Source organism: Zootoca vivipara, chromosome 1 (assembly GCF_963506605.1).
Source record: "Zootoca vivipara chromosome 1, rZooViv1.1, whole genome shotgun sequence".
NCBI lineage: Eukaryota > Metazoa > Chordata > Lepidosauria > Squamata > Lacertidae > Zootoca > Zootoca vivipara.
This window is the reverse complement of record NC_083276.1, coordinates 84,580,641-84,598,190: the sequence shown is the minus strand read 5'-3', so window position 1 is coordinate 84,598,190 and position 17,550 is coordinate 84,580,641. Positions and strand designations below refer to the sequence as shown.

Sequence of the window (17,550 nt, the reverse complement as noted above, 5' to 3'; positions counted from 1 at the left end):
AGCCCCTGAATCGTTAACTGTGCCTGTTCAATATCAGCCTCAGGCTGGCCAGCTCTGCCTTCAGGTCTCAGGCGCACACACCCAATCTTCACCACAACCTGTCCATCTAGAAACTAGCTGTGGAGGATTGTACTCTAGGGGCTGGAACACGCTAAGCACAGGCCAAGTCTACTCCTCAGAGCAAGACGTTGGTTCATCAACTCAGGCTTCCCATACTGTTTACCACCTGTAAACTGGTGTGAAAGTGAATTCCAACAATCTTAAGAGGGCCTTAGGGACTCTGGGCTGGAAATTGTCCCTTGCCTCTAGAAGGAACTGGCTTACCCGCTTAGATTCTGGAGTGTCTGGTCCAAGCCTTCCAGCTGGGGAGAGAATTAGAAGAATATTTAGTTTCTAAGGTAAGAGATCTTAAATCCTCAAGCCAACCTGGAAATCAAACTACCCACTTTGGAGCCTCTGCCCAATGTTCCCAGATGTGCAGGAGGGGGTACGGTTGGCGCTTTGATTACATAGCAGTAAAGGTATTCTGTACAGCAAGTACACTCTCCCTTTCATTACTACTTCATGCGCTCCACATCTAAGCACCAATTCACAGAAAAACAGGTTCTGGATAGAGCTCCAACTCAGATTTAGCCCCAGATTGTGAGGAGCAGGGCTGGATCAGCACAGTAATAGCACATCTTGCCCCTTGTCAATGCAGACATAGTGTGGATATTGTTCCGTGTTATCCCCAGACACACACAACCCTCTCTCCATCTCCTCTCCTTCAGCTACAGACATTCCAGCTGCTTCTTCTCCCAGATCCTCTTACATAATACCATCTTGCCAACGTTACCTGGACTCCGGAGGAGCCGGAGAAGACCTGCAAAGGAGCTGAGATGCTGGCGAGTGAGATCCTGGGGCCTGATGCCATAGCTGGCAAGCACTGCCGCCAGCCTCTCTAGTGCTCTATCTGTGGAAGGGAAATTGGGAAAAGAGGAAGGTGTTGCAACTGCAGCCCCACCAGCACCAAGGCTTCTAGGTTGAGATAACAAGCTACGACAGGGGTGGGGATCCTGTGGCATCCATAGGCCATTGTACCACAACTCCCATTAATCCTGACCGTTGGGCCAAGACTGACTGGAGCAGATGGGAGGAGTCCAACAGCATCCACAAGAGCACAGATTCCCCACCCCTGAGCTACAAAGTGCTTGAGGAATCCCCTAGTGGAACACAGGTAGGAACAGTCTCACCTGACTCTGCCAGGAGCTCCCCTCTGTATTCAGAGCTGTCTCCATGGTCCGGAAAGGGGCCATCCGTCCTGGAATCGTGCTTCTGCTGCGCCATAGTTCTCGATTTACCTGCCTGCTCCTGTGTTAGGTAAAGTGCTCCCAGGTCCTGGAAAAGTTGACCTCCATCCAGTCCCTGCTGCCCCCTATAGGAGGGAGCAGTGCTGGCACCAAACAGGGCCTTGGAAGCAGCAGCTCGGTCCAGCAGAGCAGGGTGCTCAGCATTGTGAGTGTTGGGGTTGTCCCGGAAGGTACCATCTGGGTAGCTGAACTGAACACAGAGAAACAGAAAGGCAATCTTGAAGTGTTCACGGCAGAGGGCAGCAGAGTTTATTCTAACATGCAGCTAGACCCATTTTGTGGAATGTAAAAAAAACAAAAGTACAGTGTGAAATAAGTTTTTGTGCAGTTAGGCATAAGGGCTTTAATAAGGAGTTGGTGGGTTTCTAAAAAAGAAATAGATAAGAAAGGGAATTTTTAGGTTGAAAGGATATATTTAAAAATTAGCAACTGAAGTGACTGATTGGCACTTATGGGTTAAAATAAAACACTATAAGCATCCCACTGCCTCTAAACATGCCTCGTCCTAGCCAGCAAGACACTTTTTCCAAAGGCAAAGTGATACAGTTTAGAATTCAGTGGCCTGCAGTCCAAAATCTATCATCAGCAGTTACAGTTCTGCTCAGGCTTTGAAGTGACTCCTTCCTACTCAACCCTTCAGTAAAATGTAGGCCTCCTAAGCACATTCTGTTCTCTCCATTTCAACGGGCCACTTTGCAAATCACAGGACAGGCCCCTGACTCTCCTTCCAGCTCTTTGTGCAGGCTCCTCCCCCGTACTCTGTATGCAGCATTGCTGAGACACACCTGGTGATGTGGATATGAAGATAAGAAGGGCTCCTTGTAGCCTAGCTCAGGCTGAGAAGCCAACAGCAGCTCCAGGTACCGCTGCAGGAGGACTGGAGGGAGAGGGGGCTGATGAGCTGTCTGGAGGGAGGCAGGCTCTGGTGGCGAGGAGGATCTCCTGGGAGACAGGTGAGTAGGCAGGAACCTGAAAAGAGAACAGTCATGGGCAATATATTATGCTATCATATGCAGCTTGGCATCTAGAAGCTCACATTTCCCAGTCCAACAAGATGTGCTTTCTGCATGCTACAATATTATCAGTGGCAGTGCCTCTAACTCTCTGTAGGGAAGTTTCCCCATCCTGATACAGTTAAGTGTTCTTGCATCAATGGCCACTGCTTGGACATCTTGTGGACATCATCATGGGGAGTTTCCAAACCTCATCGTGGGCTGTCTCTGTTTATTTTTGAGTCCTGCCATTTCCAGTTCTCTTCCTGGCACTTTTTGAGTTTGTCTCCACAATGATTTGCTGCCTTATTTCTTGGGCTCTCAAGAGTCTTTGCCTTCATAACAGTTGTGTACAGAAAGAAAAAGCACCACAAAGAAGCAAGTGAAAGAGATTTTATAGACGTTGAGAGAATAAAATGTTGCCTTAACATTTGCTCAAAGGTGGTTCTTACGTTGAGAGTTTAAGAACAAGACATTTCTAAATGTCTTGCAAGCTTTACAAGCTCCTGGAAGAGGAGTGTTCCGCTCTGAAATTAGTCTTGTACTAGTGAGCACTGGAGTCGGATCTCAAACCACCTACAACAGCTTCCTTTGCCTTGAATGTGGATAAATGGATCTTGGTTGAGAGAAGCACAGACTTCTCTCTGTTTGTTTGACCTGTGTTTGAGTTGTCCCTTCTTAAAAATTGCCATTCTGAGTGACAGACAGATGACTATCAGCTGGGAAACAAGGCAGTTCCCATTTATTCTCCAAGATACATTTCCCCCCTCTCAGTTGTGATAAGCAGATATTGGCTGAAAATTAATAGCAGCAACTCAAGTAAAAGCTCACTATTCCAAATGAACTGTTCCCCTTACCTGTCCTCAGCTACAGACTCCCAAGGAGGTGGAAGGTGAAGTCTGGGGATGCGTTCCATCTCCCGGGAGATCACATGTTGGGTAAGGTCATCCTGCCATGATAAACCTGCCATGAAGATGGAGAGCTAAGTCAAAGCACGGCCACAATAGCCAAGTATTGAATCCAGCGCTGAAACTATGCATATCACCCAATCCTTGGGAAGCAGCTGTACTCCAAAAAATGACCAGCCGCAGAAACTAAGACTAAATATTTTAGCACGGCACCCCCCAAAATATAGGGACAGGTATTTGCCAGAGACAAACAGTAAAATACAGGGTCCCATCCTTTTTATTGTGAATTGTAATGTTGCTGTTATATATGCTTCTCCTTTCAATACTGTTTGCGCCTGCAAAAGTTTTGGGGAAGATACACTGCTTTGTTTCTAAGTCCCACAACATCCTGCTGAAATGCTGCACCTATTTACGGTATACCATAAATGTTCCCGTTTACTTTTTGTCCTGCTTTTGTTGTGCAATAAAGCAGCAATCTTGGGGAAGCATCGCAGAACAACTAATGAAATGGATTGAGGTGTAAGTCCACTGCTAATGCACTATTATTGCCTCAACAACATATTGCAAAATACACACACCAAAACCAAAACAACAACAACAACAACAACATCCAGCTTGGAGGAACCCATAGTCTGAGCATATGTTAGATGTGCTTGATTATAGTATGCATTTATAGCATTATGTCATAGCTCAGTGCTAAAGCATCTGCTTTGCATGCAGAAGATCTCAGGTTCAATGCACAGCATTTCCAGGTGGGGCTGGAAGAGAATCTGGTCTGAAACCCTGACAGCTTCTGCCACTGCCAGTCAGTTCACACAATATTGCACTAAATGGACCAATGGTCTCACTCGGTAGAAGGTTCTGTGGTACTGGGGGGTTGAACAGACTCCCAAGTAATGTTGCCAAGACTAGAATAAGGAGCATAGAGTGCTCTTAATTCCCTCTCCTGGTTTGTGCAGAGCTGGCTCATTTCCCTCATCCCACGTTAATTCTCCTCCTCCTCCTCAAGCACGGACACTTACCTTGTGCCATGAGATGCCGTAGCACATCCTGCAAACGCTGGAGCACAGAGGCTGTAACCTGGAAGTACGGCTTATCTTGAAGGGAACCTTCCTGGCACTGACCAAACAATCCATCTGCAAAGATAACATGACTAGGAGATAGTGGTCATGCAACTCAGGGTGGAAAGATTGGGGGAAGAGAAGAGGAGGGTCACAGAATAACACACAGCTAGGCAGACGAGATGGGGGTTAGTAGGCTTATGGGGAGCTTCAATATAGGCCCGTGAATACACTGGAAACCACAAAATGTTCCCAACAAATATCACAAATGTCCATCTTAAGATAATTAGATATGCAAATGCTTGAAGCTGAAATACACTTTCCTGAAAGTAGGCCTCATTGAATTCAGTGGGATTTAGCCCAAGGCAAACATGAATTTGATTCCACTACGAGACAGGGAAAGTGAAATAATTTTGTCTTGTGAGGGTAAGCATGCAGTCACTCCTCCTACCATTAGATGCTCAAATGGACCAAAATCACAACATGGCTGTAATTAATATGAGAAGCATCGAGGAGTATCTCAAGGAAACATGGCAGCATGGAAAAGAGGCAAGCACTTGTCCCATTCTTGGGACAGAAAGGCTTCCAGATCAGAGCCTGTTGCACACGTGGTCCTCCCCCCCCCCCCAATAACAAATGCAGAAAGTATATTTTAACACAGCAGGGGAAATAAGTGTAAAACACTCTGCAGCAACAGAAGCTTTTCCTCCCTATGGTCTTAATGCCCTTAATTCCAATCCATCCCAAGCTTATTTACCTTGCACACAGACTTCCTGTTGGGAGCAGAGTCTCCTGTCAAATAGGCAGCCTGGAAAGAGAGTGACAGAGACACACCAGAGTTTTCCAGAGAGACAGTATTATGATTCATATAAGAAGAGATGGTCCAGCTTGACTGCTTCAGCAGGGGTTCAAATCTACTTGGCTACTGCAAATAGTATGTATTTTGAGACCTAAATTATATTACAATATTTCAAATGAAAAGAACTCCTCATTTATTTCTACCTTTTCAGGATGTCCTTACATACGTATGATCTTGTTGGACTCAATTGCCACGGTGCAGTCACTGATGCGTGAGTCGTATCCAAAAAGAGCAGTGTGCTCAGTATTGTGGGCCCAATTTTATGGAATGTCCTTCCAGTAGAGGTCAGACAGGCCTCCTGTTGGACTTCCAGCACCTACTGATGACTTTATAAATTATTATTCCAGCAGGCACTTAAACTGAAGTCTGATCTTACTCTTTTTTACATGGTATTTATTTTACCCTGCTTAGACGTGACTGTTGTCAAGTGGTAAATGAACTGTTTAAACAATAATAACAAGTTAAATAATAATCTATTCACAATGATTCTATATCTAACCCAGCAATAACCCTCACCTTCAAGGACAATTCAGGAATACCATAAGCAATGGTCACCATGACTGAATAAAGAAGCTAGTGATTAGCCTTTTTAAAAAAGAAAAAGGAGAGGGCAGGGTTGACAGACAATACAGGAACCCAACCTTTTGATAATGACATCACCTGGATTCCTTTCTAAACCCTGAGTGAATGAAGGATGTGAAAGGAACTTTAAAACTTGTTAATGGTGCTTTATTGCTGAGCAAAAAGTCAGACTCAAGCTGTCTGCAAGGAGCTAGCCATGGTGCTGAAACTTACCAGCCCCAATCTTTGCCACAACTGAGGCAAGGAAATTAAGTCCACTTGAAGAACAGGTACAGATTCCCTATTCCCCCCAATATTAGGATGGCTTTGCTACAGAGAGTAAAGCTGGAGCACCTCTCTCTCTCATTAGCTGAGTCTTATCACTTATAATAGTAAATAAACAGAGTCAAGGAATCAGGCAAAATATCTGTGCAGCAAAGTTTCAATTAAAAAATCTCAGTTAAAAATATCTGGAAGAACTGTTTCAGAAATTACTAGATATTATGCATGGGTGTTAGGATATACCTTTATGGAGGCAAAACCAACACAAAAAGGGCATGGCTGTCTTTTTTTCCTTTGTTAAGTTTTCAATATTTCCTACTCTTTCCCAACCCCAACCCCCCCCCCCCTCAAATGGTGGCACAGCTTTCAAACATTTAGAAAATGACATTTAATAGCAAACAAGAGGGAGATGTAGAATGAAGTATATAAACTAAGAAAGTTCCCTAAGGGTATATTCATATTTTATGGAGCAGATGCCTGCCATGTGTGTGTTTGTGTCTTTCAGCAACTACCATGAATCATGAAGAGCAGACCCATCTCTCTAAAGGCACAGGGACACACAGTATGTGCAACAAGGCTTAAAATGGACATTGCTCCCTCCCAGATATCAATCACCTGTGTGTACACACACACACACACACACACACACACACACACACACACACTTCATCTTATGGCAATCATCAAGGCAAACACTGCTATATAAGCAGTAGACATGATTGCCGTGTAAAATGTGAACATCCCCAGAAGCTTCCACTGATTCTCTGGGAGGAGAAAACACTGTTATACAACGTAGCTCACCCATCCAATATGGATACAGATACTGCTAGCTAGACTATACCAATAATCCTGAGCCTACAATATCTACACAGCCAAGCTAGGCGTGGTATTGGCAACTAATTTAGAACCATCCTTCCTGCCCCTTTGTCCAAGTGTTTATTATCCTCCTTTTTGAACCAAAAGGACAGGGCTTTTCCAGTTATTGCAGCCACAGTTCTGGAGCTCTCTTCCTTGGAAAGCTCACTTAGCTATTTGCTTTTGGTGACTTGTGAATATATCCTTATTTCAGAAGGCATTGAGGGGTGTTTTTTAAGCATGAACAACTGCTGCTTATATTTCTTTTCTTTTCAGTTTTTGGACTGAAGATCTTACTGCTGTTTTTAGTTACAGTTTTATCGTTAGTTTTATGTACATGTGTGTTCTAAAATTTTATGAGCTGCCTTCAGTGATTTGTTAAAGCAGAAGGGCATAATAAAAAAAGTATTTTTTAAATGAATAGAGAAGGAGGCTAACAAGGACAAAATCCAAAGTGGTAATATATTTTTTTTTAAAAAAAACCCCTCAACAATTAAAAGGTCATATACAAGATAATGAAAGAAGTGGCAAAATGAATCGTTCCCTGGGAGGCTAGACAGTTATGTTGAGCGTGTACTGTGCCTCACTAAAGACTCCTTAGTAAGGTTAGTAATAGGAAAAACTAAAAAGTGATGTTAATTGCATGAAGGCACCCAGTGTGTTTTTGCTATATAAAAAGCAGCAGATAGGGAAATTGAGCTACTGGGGGACAGCGAAGGTGAGGAGGCTCATAAGCTCCCACTGGCACCAGTGGATGCTCCCTTGAAATGCAGATAGCAGTTTGAGCAGCATCCAGACCTTGGCAGGGAGATAAGAGAATTAACCCTCCCTAGGCCCTAAATGTTTACCCAGCAGGCTTCACTCAGCTAGCTATTTGTCTAACAAAACCCATGCACATTAACAGCACTCACACAATTAAGGTTGATTCTAGTTTGGCCCTAACAAGTTGGGGGGGGGGCTGCTTCAGAATTTCCTCCCTCCCTGGAACTGTGTGCACCAATTATAATTTCTTATTGTAAACATTCTTGTGTGGGCTTGCCCTAAAAGATGGGATACAAACAGCTAAAATAAAACAATAAAACAATTGTCCCAGGGGCCCACCTCACAAGTGGAAAGCCCAGGGGTTAACTTATTCCTATTCTTACTAAAAGCTACCCAGAGCGGCTTTGAAAATGACAAGCAGTGCCCCCCGCCGAGATCTTCTATCAGGAGATAATCAGAGAGGCTATGAATCACACAAAGAAGTCTCTGGACCTGTGACGGATTGTTTGGCATTCCTGGTGTTCCAATGCTTCAGAACTACACAGATTAATGCTACGGGTATCAGGACTGGAGAGAAAGCTATGGGGGTCATCTGATTCAAAAGCGTGTAATTATAATTTACACAGATGGGGGACATGGGCATACAATACCCAGCCCTGGCAAATGCTGGGTGCAAGGGACAGCCCATGAAGGCAGGTTGCTAGAAGGCGGTTTCACATCCACAGGGAGAAATGGTCTCAAAAGTAGATACGTAGTTTGTGTCTCTCTCTCTCTCTCTTCTTCATTTATAATGCCATGAAATGTAGAATAAAGCAGTATAGGCTGCAGAGCACCAGAGCACAAAAATAGTAGGTCTCTTTGCCCCTCAGTCACATCCACAATGAATAGCACAGCTGCCCAGCTAGTGAGTCAGAGCAGGCCGCGGCAACACACTTGCGTGGCGCTACCACTGACGTCTTTGTCGGTGTGAGTCAGAGGCCTCCAGAGGAATGGGATTCTGCAGCCAAGCACAGCAAGGATGGCTCTGGCTCTGTCAGCACACCTGTCCTAGGCAAATCCTAGTTACATGTTCAGCAGAGTCCAATATGGACCATTCAAACTGAGATTTAAGCCAAAATGTCAAAAGATGCTGGTTGGGGATAGGTCTCAATCTCTACAGACGGCAGGTGGCAGCTCCTTAGAATCACCACCAAGGTGTTAGGCAGCATTGTTCCCCACAAGGGGGAGGAGGAGCACACACTGTTGGACGAAGCAGAGCTCCTAATTAGGAAAGGAAGTCCCTTCTACAATCCTCTCTCTGCACATCCTTTCCTATTTATCCCAGTAGAACATTATTTATATTAACCAAAGGAGTATGCTGCTCCTGCGTAGCTAACAGGGCTCAAGATCAGGGTAGTTCAAAAAGACAATGACAGGTTTTCCAAGCCCCTACAACGAAGCAATTTCCAAGTTTCATGGTTTCACCTTAATACCCCTCATTGGTCCAAGCCTTTTCATCTGCTGCAGTGCAACCCACTCTTCTTCCTTTTGAGATCCTACGCACAAATGAAATGCCAGGGGAAATACCAGCATGTTTCTTGGCATTTCCAAATGTCCACAGAGAATATCTCTGACTACATGGGACCATGTTCGGGTCTCCAATCAAGAAGAGCTGTGCATTTCAAACCCCACATACAACTGGGCCGGGTTGGGTGGGGGGGGGCTATTTTTCAGCTAGTGGCTCTTCCACAATACCAATATTTTTGGGTTGTTTTTTTAACATAACAATTGGCATCTTGGATTAATTTGGCTGGCCTTGCAACTAATTGCCCCATGATATTTTTGAAAGGAAGAAATGGGCTAATAGCTTTAGAAAATAGTCGCTTGTCATGTTGGGTGGGGTGGGGAAGATGGAGAGGAAGAGCAGCCTGGTTTGTTCCAATAATCAAGGAGCTAAAAACTTTCTCCATTTGCATTGAGAGAGATCCCAAGATAGACTGCTTGATCATTATTTCCCCAGTTCTGAAATCCATAGACATAGAGAAGAACTCTCGAAATAGTTGAAGACAGGAAGTTCCATTTGTGGTGCAGCCAGAGTTGGTATGGTGCAAGCACTGTGTTTAAAATGCTCCTGGCCTTCCTCAATGCTTGGAGTCTTCAGGAAGCCACAGACCAAAATATTTATACATTGCAAGGCTGTTCTCAAGCCATGAACTGCTGCCTCATTCCTGAACTGTAGCCTGAGTATTCCCTATGAATGCATGCAAGCCAGGACAGTAAAAAGCCTGATTTAGTCTTTCTGTGGGTCTCCTAGTATCATACAGCCAGATTTCTTACCCAAACCCTCACACTCCAAACAGATTGAGAAGACTTTGAAGTATTTTTAAAGCCCAGCTTTTCCGCTTGACACACATAGAAGTAAAAGAGCAACAACGTGATGGGGGATATAGGGCACTCCAGAACCTGACTGAAAAACAAGTTTATAGCAAACCCACAATATACACATTGTGTACACCCAATATGTATGCCCAACATGCAGAGTTATTTTTAAAGTGTATTTCATTAAACCTTGATATATTTTTAATGCTACATTAAAAATACATTCTCTCTCTCTCTCACTCACACACACATGCATACAGAGAGAGATTAATATCACTGCAGATGTTGTACTGGCAATAGGATTTGGCTTCTAGTCAAAATGTGGAAGGCCGTGAGAAACTTGCTGTTTACAAATGCTTGCTCAAGCTGCAATTGCCTTCCCCCTGTAAACAGTACTTGGTGTTCAATTCCTAGCAGCTAATAAAGAACAGGGAAACAATTCTGCCACATTAGGATTCTCAAAGGGCAAGAAATGGGTTTTAGAAAGTGAATGAGGGAGAAATAGGCTCATGAGCAATATTTTGATTTTTGACCAGGGAAGAGTTATTTGGCTTCTGCAGAGTTTCTTTAGTATGTAGATGGACACAAAATGTGCAGCTGGAAAGCTAAGGGGAAAACTAGACACACTAGGTGTTGTGTGTTATTCAGGCACTTAAATAACAGGCAATGTCAGGGACAGCATGTACACAAACGATATAAGGGCAGAATATGCTCAGTTTTCATTTCTGAGCTGCCCAAACCTCATTAAAATGCCTTCACAGTTTGGTCACAACCTCCTGTACTTCAGATCCATTTTCAGGCAGGTAATGTTGCATAAGTTTTCCTTTTCCACAGACAGACAGGTCTTTCTTTTATTTCTGAGCATAATGTTTGCACTCAAAACCATCTCCCCATCTGAACTATGGAGTCTGGTAGAGAGTATGCTGGCAAGGATCAAAGAGATGTTCTTGCAAATTGGTGACCAAACAAATAATTTTACCTTTCTATATTTTGGTCTCACTCTTGTGCAGCCACAGCTCAGTGCCTCTACAATCATTTTCTTCTCCGCAGTTACTGCACAATTTTGCAAGTAGGGCGACAGAATGTCAAATCTAACCTGGAAAGCACTCTTTACCATATACGCCAGTGCTTAATGGAGTCTGAGTTACATAAAACAGGTGCTATTGTTTTGCTGTGTGAATAAACAAGGCTGTCTAAGTTTACAAATAACAACTTGCCACTATATTTAGTAAGTTGGTTGTCTATAGACCTGTTATGTGACAAGAAGAACCTTTCCACTTCCCCTCCTCTTCCCTAGATTTCAGATGATGTGCAAAAGTGTGGAAAGATTTTCCTCAACAGTTGTCAGAACAATATAGGTGGGCAGCTTGCCATTTGGTTACATGCACATCATGGTAGCTAACCACTGGGTAACTGGTTATCAGTAGCCACCCTTTTTTCATTATTTCAGGAGTGAAGAATCTCTGGTCTTCCAGCTGTTGTTAGACTCCAACTCCCATTAGCCCCAGCTAGCATGGCCAATGGTCAAGGATGATGGGATTTGTAGTCCAACAGTATCCAAAGGGCTACCAGTGCTATATGAGTTGTGCAAATAAGTTCAGAAGAATAGGAAATGCTTCTGCCATCTTCACCCACGGCAATATGAATGCTGACATGTGGTTTTTTGGCAGGAAAGAAAGGTACAGATCTACCATACTCTGACACATTACTGTAGGTTGCCAAAAACCATCCTATTCATTGACACTGATCTAGACTTCTAACATGTTGTAGGAGGTAGAGGGAGTAGGACTTTGGTTGAACAACAAACATCAAGCCCAATATTTTTGCCTTCAAGCCTTCTATGTCTATAAATGCACCAGGCAGAATTTTCTAAATGTGGTGGAAATCTCTTAATTTTACCCCCATATTAACCCATGCTCATTACCGTTCAGCCCAGTCTCAGACAGCTTTACCAGCATCCCCACAGGTCAAGGGAAAGCACAGGTCAAGTTTTAAATACAAAAAGCCAGCAAAGCACCCACACGCAGATTAGCATCATGCCCTGGGGCTAGTGATAAGGCCTATCCAACCCTTCCCTTAAATGAGCCAGTTCAGCCCTTTGATTTTATACCATCTGGCCTCCCTGTTGTGCACACAAGCTGGCCACAACTCAAGCCTCCATGCCACCACAAGTGTCATTCGTGGTTCCTGTGCATTAAAGGCGCATGGCCCAAGCAATGCACTCATATTCCATGGTCATCACTGGGTAAGACGGAGGGATTTTTCCCCCCATTCCAGCATTCCCACCTCCCACCACACAGTCTCTAATGCACCCTCACTGCCAAGCAGGACAGGAAACTGGTCAGCAAAGAAGTCCATCCTCAGCACCTAACCTATATTTGGTGAAAAGCTTCCAGTAATCATTCTATATCAAAATTCATCAACAAGGCAGATCAATTCATTCACTTCCCTCCTTGAACATGGAATAAAGATTTTGCAGCAACCTACATTAACAGTTTTCCCCAAAACTGACAAGCAACAACCTTGCCCTCTTGAATGCCCCCCACCCAAGAGCGGCATCTAATAAAAGACAGCCTGCAAAGGAGGGTGGTCCAAGAGCAAACATCCAAGAGATTCATGAACCTTCACATTTGTTCAGTGCATGGCTGAGTAGCGGTTTTAGTGGAAGGGGTTGCTGTACATCCAACCTATTCAGCCAAGTGCTACTGAAGCACTGAACCAAGATGCAGATTTGCCCAAATTTGAGAGCTGCAAGGAAAAAGGAACATTGACCTTCCTGCGCCATTTCCTGATGCAACCCCATTAAAAAGAAAAAGTGACCTATGGATTCATTTTGCAAATAAGGAACTGCCAAGAAGGAGGAAGCCGAAATCAATAACCAGGCCCAGAGAGGGTACCAAGCTAAGCTTATTCCTCTGCACTTTTATAGCACTTGATGGAGAGAGCTCTGCTGTTTCCCAGAAGGAATCCCTCTCAGCATCCCAGCTTTCTTCAGCCAGTGAGAGGAAGGAAGGAGGTTTCTAAAGGAGCAAAGTGGATGTTTGCAACAGGCAGCTGGGTCAGGCTGGAAAAGGGGGGGTGAAGAGAAAGGCCCAGTGAGAGAGAATGACGTCAGTGACTGAATTGAGGAGGAAAACACGAAGGTGGGGGGGGGGGAGAAGAGGTCCACTCTGGAGCTGAACAGAGAAAGGGGAGGCAAAGCCAGCCAAGGCTGACAACGCTGTGACGTGCACATGACAGGCTACCACGCAAAATGGTGACAATCTCCCTTTGGCGGGGGCTGAACCCGCACCAGGGAAAAGGAGGAAAACATCCCATGGGAGAGTGGGGCGCGTGTGGGTAGAAAACTACATCGACAGCTGTGCAAGGAAAAGGGGGCAACGGGGGCCGGTGGAGGGAGGGGAAAACCAGCACCAACACCCAGCCAGGACCCTAAAGCCCGAGGGAAAATTCTGGAGGATTCAGAGGCGAAGCAAAAGGGGGAAAGCGGGTGGGGAGACAGCATTAGGCTCTCAGCCCGTGGTGGTGGTGGTGGGGAGATGCTCCACTCCATGTTTCCAGCAGAACTGATGCAGACGTGTTACATGGGCTGTTTAAATGAAAAAACAACCACCAAGGGATCCCCACTTGTCACCGCCTCCCACTGGGAAAGAGCAACCTGCGGGAAGTGTTAGAGCGAAGGGGCCGGCATCTTCCTTCGTTTCCACCACCTTTCCATCTCCAATAGCGACCTCCCCCTCCCCAAACCCCCACCATATTTAATAGTCGAAACCCAACCCTCATCCAAGGATACTTTTCCAATCCTCAGGGCGGAAAGAAATACAGATTTATTGGGGGGGGGGGAGAGACACCAGGGCTAGGGAGCTCCAGCGTGCACGAAAAACAGGAAGCGGAGCTCCGGGCTGCCATATGGAAGCGAAGGGGCTGCCCCTAATCTCTGCCAGCCGGGAAGGAATGGGCTCCTTGGCTCCTCCAAGACGCCCCCCCCCCGGTTTACCCCGCCCACTCCAGCTCCGAGCATCCCAAGCGAAGAAGCCTTCCCCTTCTCTCTCCAGCGTTCAGAGTCCTACCCTTCTGGTCACCCTCCCTCATTCCCGCCCGCTTGCATCCTCCTCCTCCTCCTCCTCGCCACCCCCAAGTGATCCATCTCACCGTGCAGCACTTGCAGCGGGCGATCCGCGGCAGCGCCGGCCCCGAGGAACGGCAGCAGCGAGAGGATGAAGCAGCCGAGTGCCCGGAGCAGGCTCCGCCACCGCCCCATGCCTGCCGGTGCCCCCGCGCTCACAGCCCAGGCAGCCGCCGCCTCCACGGCCGCTGCACCATCCTTAACCCGGCAATCAGCGCCCCCTCCAGGCCTAGACAAGGACGCGCACCTCCAACCAGCCAATCTCAATGAGCATGCAAAGCACACTCTAGGGCCCCAGTGACCTATCGCAACGCAGGGAAAGGACACGCCTCCATAGGGAAAGCCAATAATTAAAAAGCCATGGCCACACCCTGCTTGGGGGAAAAAAGTTACGCCTCCTTATTACACGAGAGGCCACACCCATCTCGCCTCGTATTATACCGGTACTCGCCGCATTCTCAAATCTGTGTTCCGCCTCCGACTTCGCCAGGCGAGGCTGGCGCACACCCCTCGCTGTTGATGCATTAAGTTACACCAATCGCTTCGTTAGCGGAGGCTGTTGAATTACATCTCCTGCAGGCAGGCGCAGCCACAGTCTGGGGTTTGGCCACATTCCACTGAAATCTCCACCACGATCCCCCCAAAGAGCGCAGCAACCCAAAATAGCTCTGTGTGACATGCTCGGTTATAAATCAACAGTGCCTCTTTTTCTACCTGAATGGGGAAGGGAGGCTAGGAAAACTGAATCATGGGGGGTTTCATATATGTCCTATTTTTCCTATAGGTCCAAAGCTCCCGCTCTTCGCTCAAAAGGAATGATACAGGGGACTCCGCAAGGCAGCATTATGTCATTGCACTCTCACGTGATCCAGAGACTTCTGCATATATCCTTGATGATTCCTGCCAGATGGATTGTGCAGAATCGACCCTCACCCTCTCCGTTGGTGGGTGTAAAGCAGATCTCTATATGATTTGCAAGCCAGCAAGGAGGTCTGGCTCCCAACTACTTAACAATAGCAGCTCAGGGCAACGAATGTGATTGTGAGAGTGAGTGTGTGTGTGCGTGCGCATGCAGGTGCATTTGCGCTGTTCCAGCAAGACTCTTCTTAATATGCTCTCTGGGTTCTATAGGCCTGCACAATCAAAGTAAACACATTTTTCCTAAAAATGGCCAGTAGTAAAATGGCTTTATAGACCTATTTGCTGTTTTCAGAAGGAATGCCACCAACAAGAGTGAGCGGCTCCCTCACCTTCCTAATAAAAAAGTGACCTATGGATTCATTTTGCAAAAAAGTATCCTAAAAGACTGTACCAGAAACAAGAGCACTTCTCAAAAACAGAGCATGTGCACTAGATTAAAGGCTAGTCATCACTCTCCTCGCCAGAGTTCCAATAAAACAGGAAAGGCCCAATGCTCTCACTAGAGGGGCCAAGCCAGAACAGCCGCCATTGTGTTGAAAAGCCAATGTTAAGTGCTCCTGCCAGCTTTCAACGCCGAACAGCTTTAACCCAAAAGATGCAAGTTTATGCTCTTGTGACAAAATAACCTTAAGCAAATTCACACGGTTCTGCCATATTTTTTTGACATTCCACAACTGCAACTTTCATAGGTTAATTTACTGGTTAAGGGGCAGCAGGAAGAGGGAAATGCTATTTGCTCATTTCAGCTGGTACCACCTCACATGCTGCAGGAATAAAGTTGTTTACTTTTTCAAACTCCCTGCGTCTTTCTTAGAACTAGAAACTTACCTAACTTGCTAGGGGGTCACAGCAGCATACAACAAGGCTGCCTCTTTTTTTGTTTCCCTACAATTTTGTTATAGTAGTTGGAAGACCATGTTTCACCATCAACTGAACTATATAGCAGGCAAGAGATTGCTTGTGTGCAATCTAGGAAACGGGGATATGGAAATAGAAGTTAGGGGCACAAGTAAAAAGCATGACATTTTTGCAAATGGAAATGTTTGATTTTGCCTTGGAAGACATTATGTCAACCGTTTGGGTCAGAGGATCAGACAAGGGACCCAATTCTTGCCCAGGGGCTCCCACCCTTGGCTTTTGCCACTGGAAAAAGATGCCTTCCACGTAGAGCAGTGATAGGCAAGAACCTCAGATTTGGGGGCTGAATGCAGCCCTCCAAGCCTCTTTACCTGGCCCTCCTGATCCCTCCATGGCTCTGCTCTTCCCTGGCAGCAATGTGTCCCTGACCTGTGACCATGCCTCTGGCTTGTCTGGATGAAGGACACAGATGTGGGATGGGTGGAGGGTGTATGTAAACACTTCTGAGTTTACTGTACGAAGGTTAAAAATCACACCTGTTGCTCCACACACTTTTGCCTCTGACGCCACCCATCACTGACACGCAGCATCCACAGGTGGCTGCCATTGAGCAAACAGAGGCCTCCAGCTGAAAAGGTTCCTCACTATACCATGCGAGGCGACACTGCAGTCAGCTTGTGTTATTCCCTTCCAACAGAACATATGAAGGAGAAACTATGGGGATATTAAGCAAATGGCACAAGATTGGAGGAAGGTGATCAGGCTGACAAGGCAGTCCTGTGTGTGCGCTTTCTATTTCCTGTCCACTTTTCATTAACACCACTTGTCCAGATTAGAGCCAAAACCACAGGCTCTGCTAAAGGTAGGCATGTATTGTTTAATGATGCTCTGAACCTCCAGTCACTATATCAGATTAGAACTGTCAATCCTCCGCCCTGGTACGAAGAGCTGGGAAACCCATATTCCTACTTCCCAGGACCAGGCCTGCATAGGGACTGAGGGCACTTTCAGACTATCACTATTTTCAGATTAGATTCAACCACATACTGGCAAACCCTGGTTGCACAATTATAGTGGACCGGGACATCCTGCGCCACAAACCTACTTCTCCTAAAGGCTATGCTCTTTGCGATAAGGAAAGTGATGGGGAAATGCACAGGAAAGTGTGAAATAACACTTGCATTGATGCAATGTCATCTAACCTCCTTGCAAACAATTCAGGAGGAATGCTCAGTGAACAAGTCTTCTGGAGCTCCCCGAGTAAGGAGATTCCATTCACTGGTATCTTAAGGCTGCCATACATCCAGAATTTCCTGGAAATTGCCGGGACTTGGCTGTCAAAACAGTGTCCGGGTGGAAATATCTGGAAAAATAAGATCATACGTCAACCCAATTTTTGTGTCCGGATTTTCACTTTTGAAATATGGCAACTCTATGGTATCTAGGCAGCCAAGTTTCTGGGGATTCCCTCATCCATGGCAAGATTAAAATAATAATAATCCCCAGCTACTAGAATCATGGATAGAAAATGGTGCTGAACAGTGCATTCCCACAAACGTAATCTACCTGGTGTGATCTCGTGTACTTGCCTGTGCATATAATGCCCCTCATACATTGCTTGCTTGGCAGCCAGTATCTCTCATTGACATTTTGAGAGA

At 45.7% G+C, this 17,550-nt stretch overlaps 1 protein-coding gene across 1 annotated transcript in view; it reads right to left on the bottom strand.

Annotated features, from left to right (window-relative positions):
* Positions 1–17,488, bottom strand: part of PTPRN (protein tyrosine phosphatase receptor type N) — a 37,621-nt gene extending 20,133 nt beyond the window's left edge. Inside the window, exons 1-8 of the mRNA XM_035126833.2 lie at positions 14,140–17,488; positions 5,068–5,118; positions 4,272–4,385; positions 3,199–3,304; positions 2,135–2,318; positions 1,233–1,539; positions 836–952; positions 325–362 (exon numbers count right to left, since the gene is read on the bottom strand). Coding sequence (XP_034982724.2) covers positions 325–362; positions 836–952; positions 1,233–1,539; positions 2,135–2,318; positions 3,199–3,304; positions 4,272–4,385; positions 5,068–5,118; positions 14,140–14,248 — 1,026 coding nt within the window. The 5' untranslated portion in view covers positions 14,249–17,488. The remainder of the gene's footprint in view (positions 1–324; positions 363–835; positions 953–1,232; positions 1,540–2,134; positions 2,319–3,198; positions 3,305–4,271; positions 4,386–5,067; positions 5,119–14,139) is intronic.
* Positions 17,489–17,550: the final 62 nt, after the last annotated feature.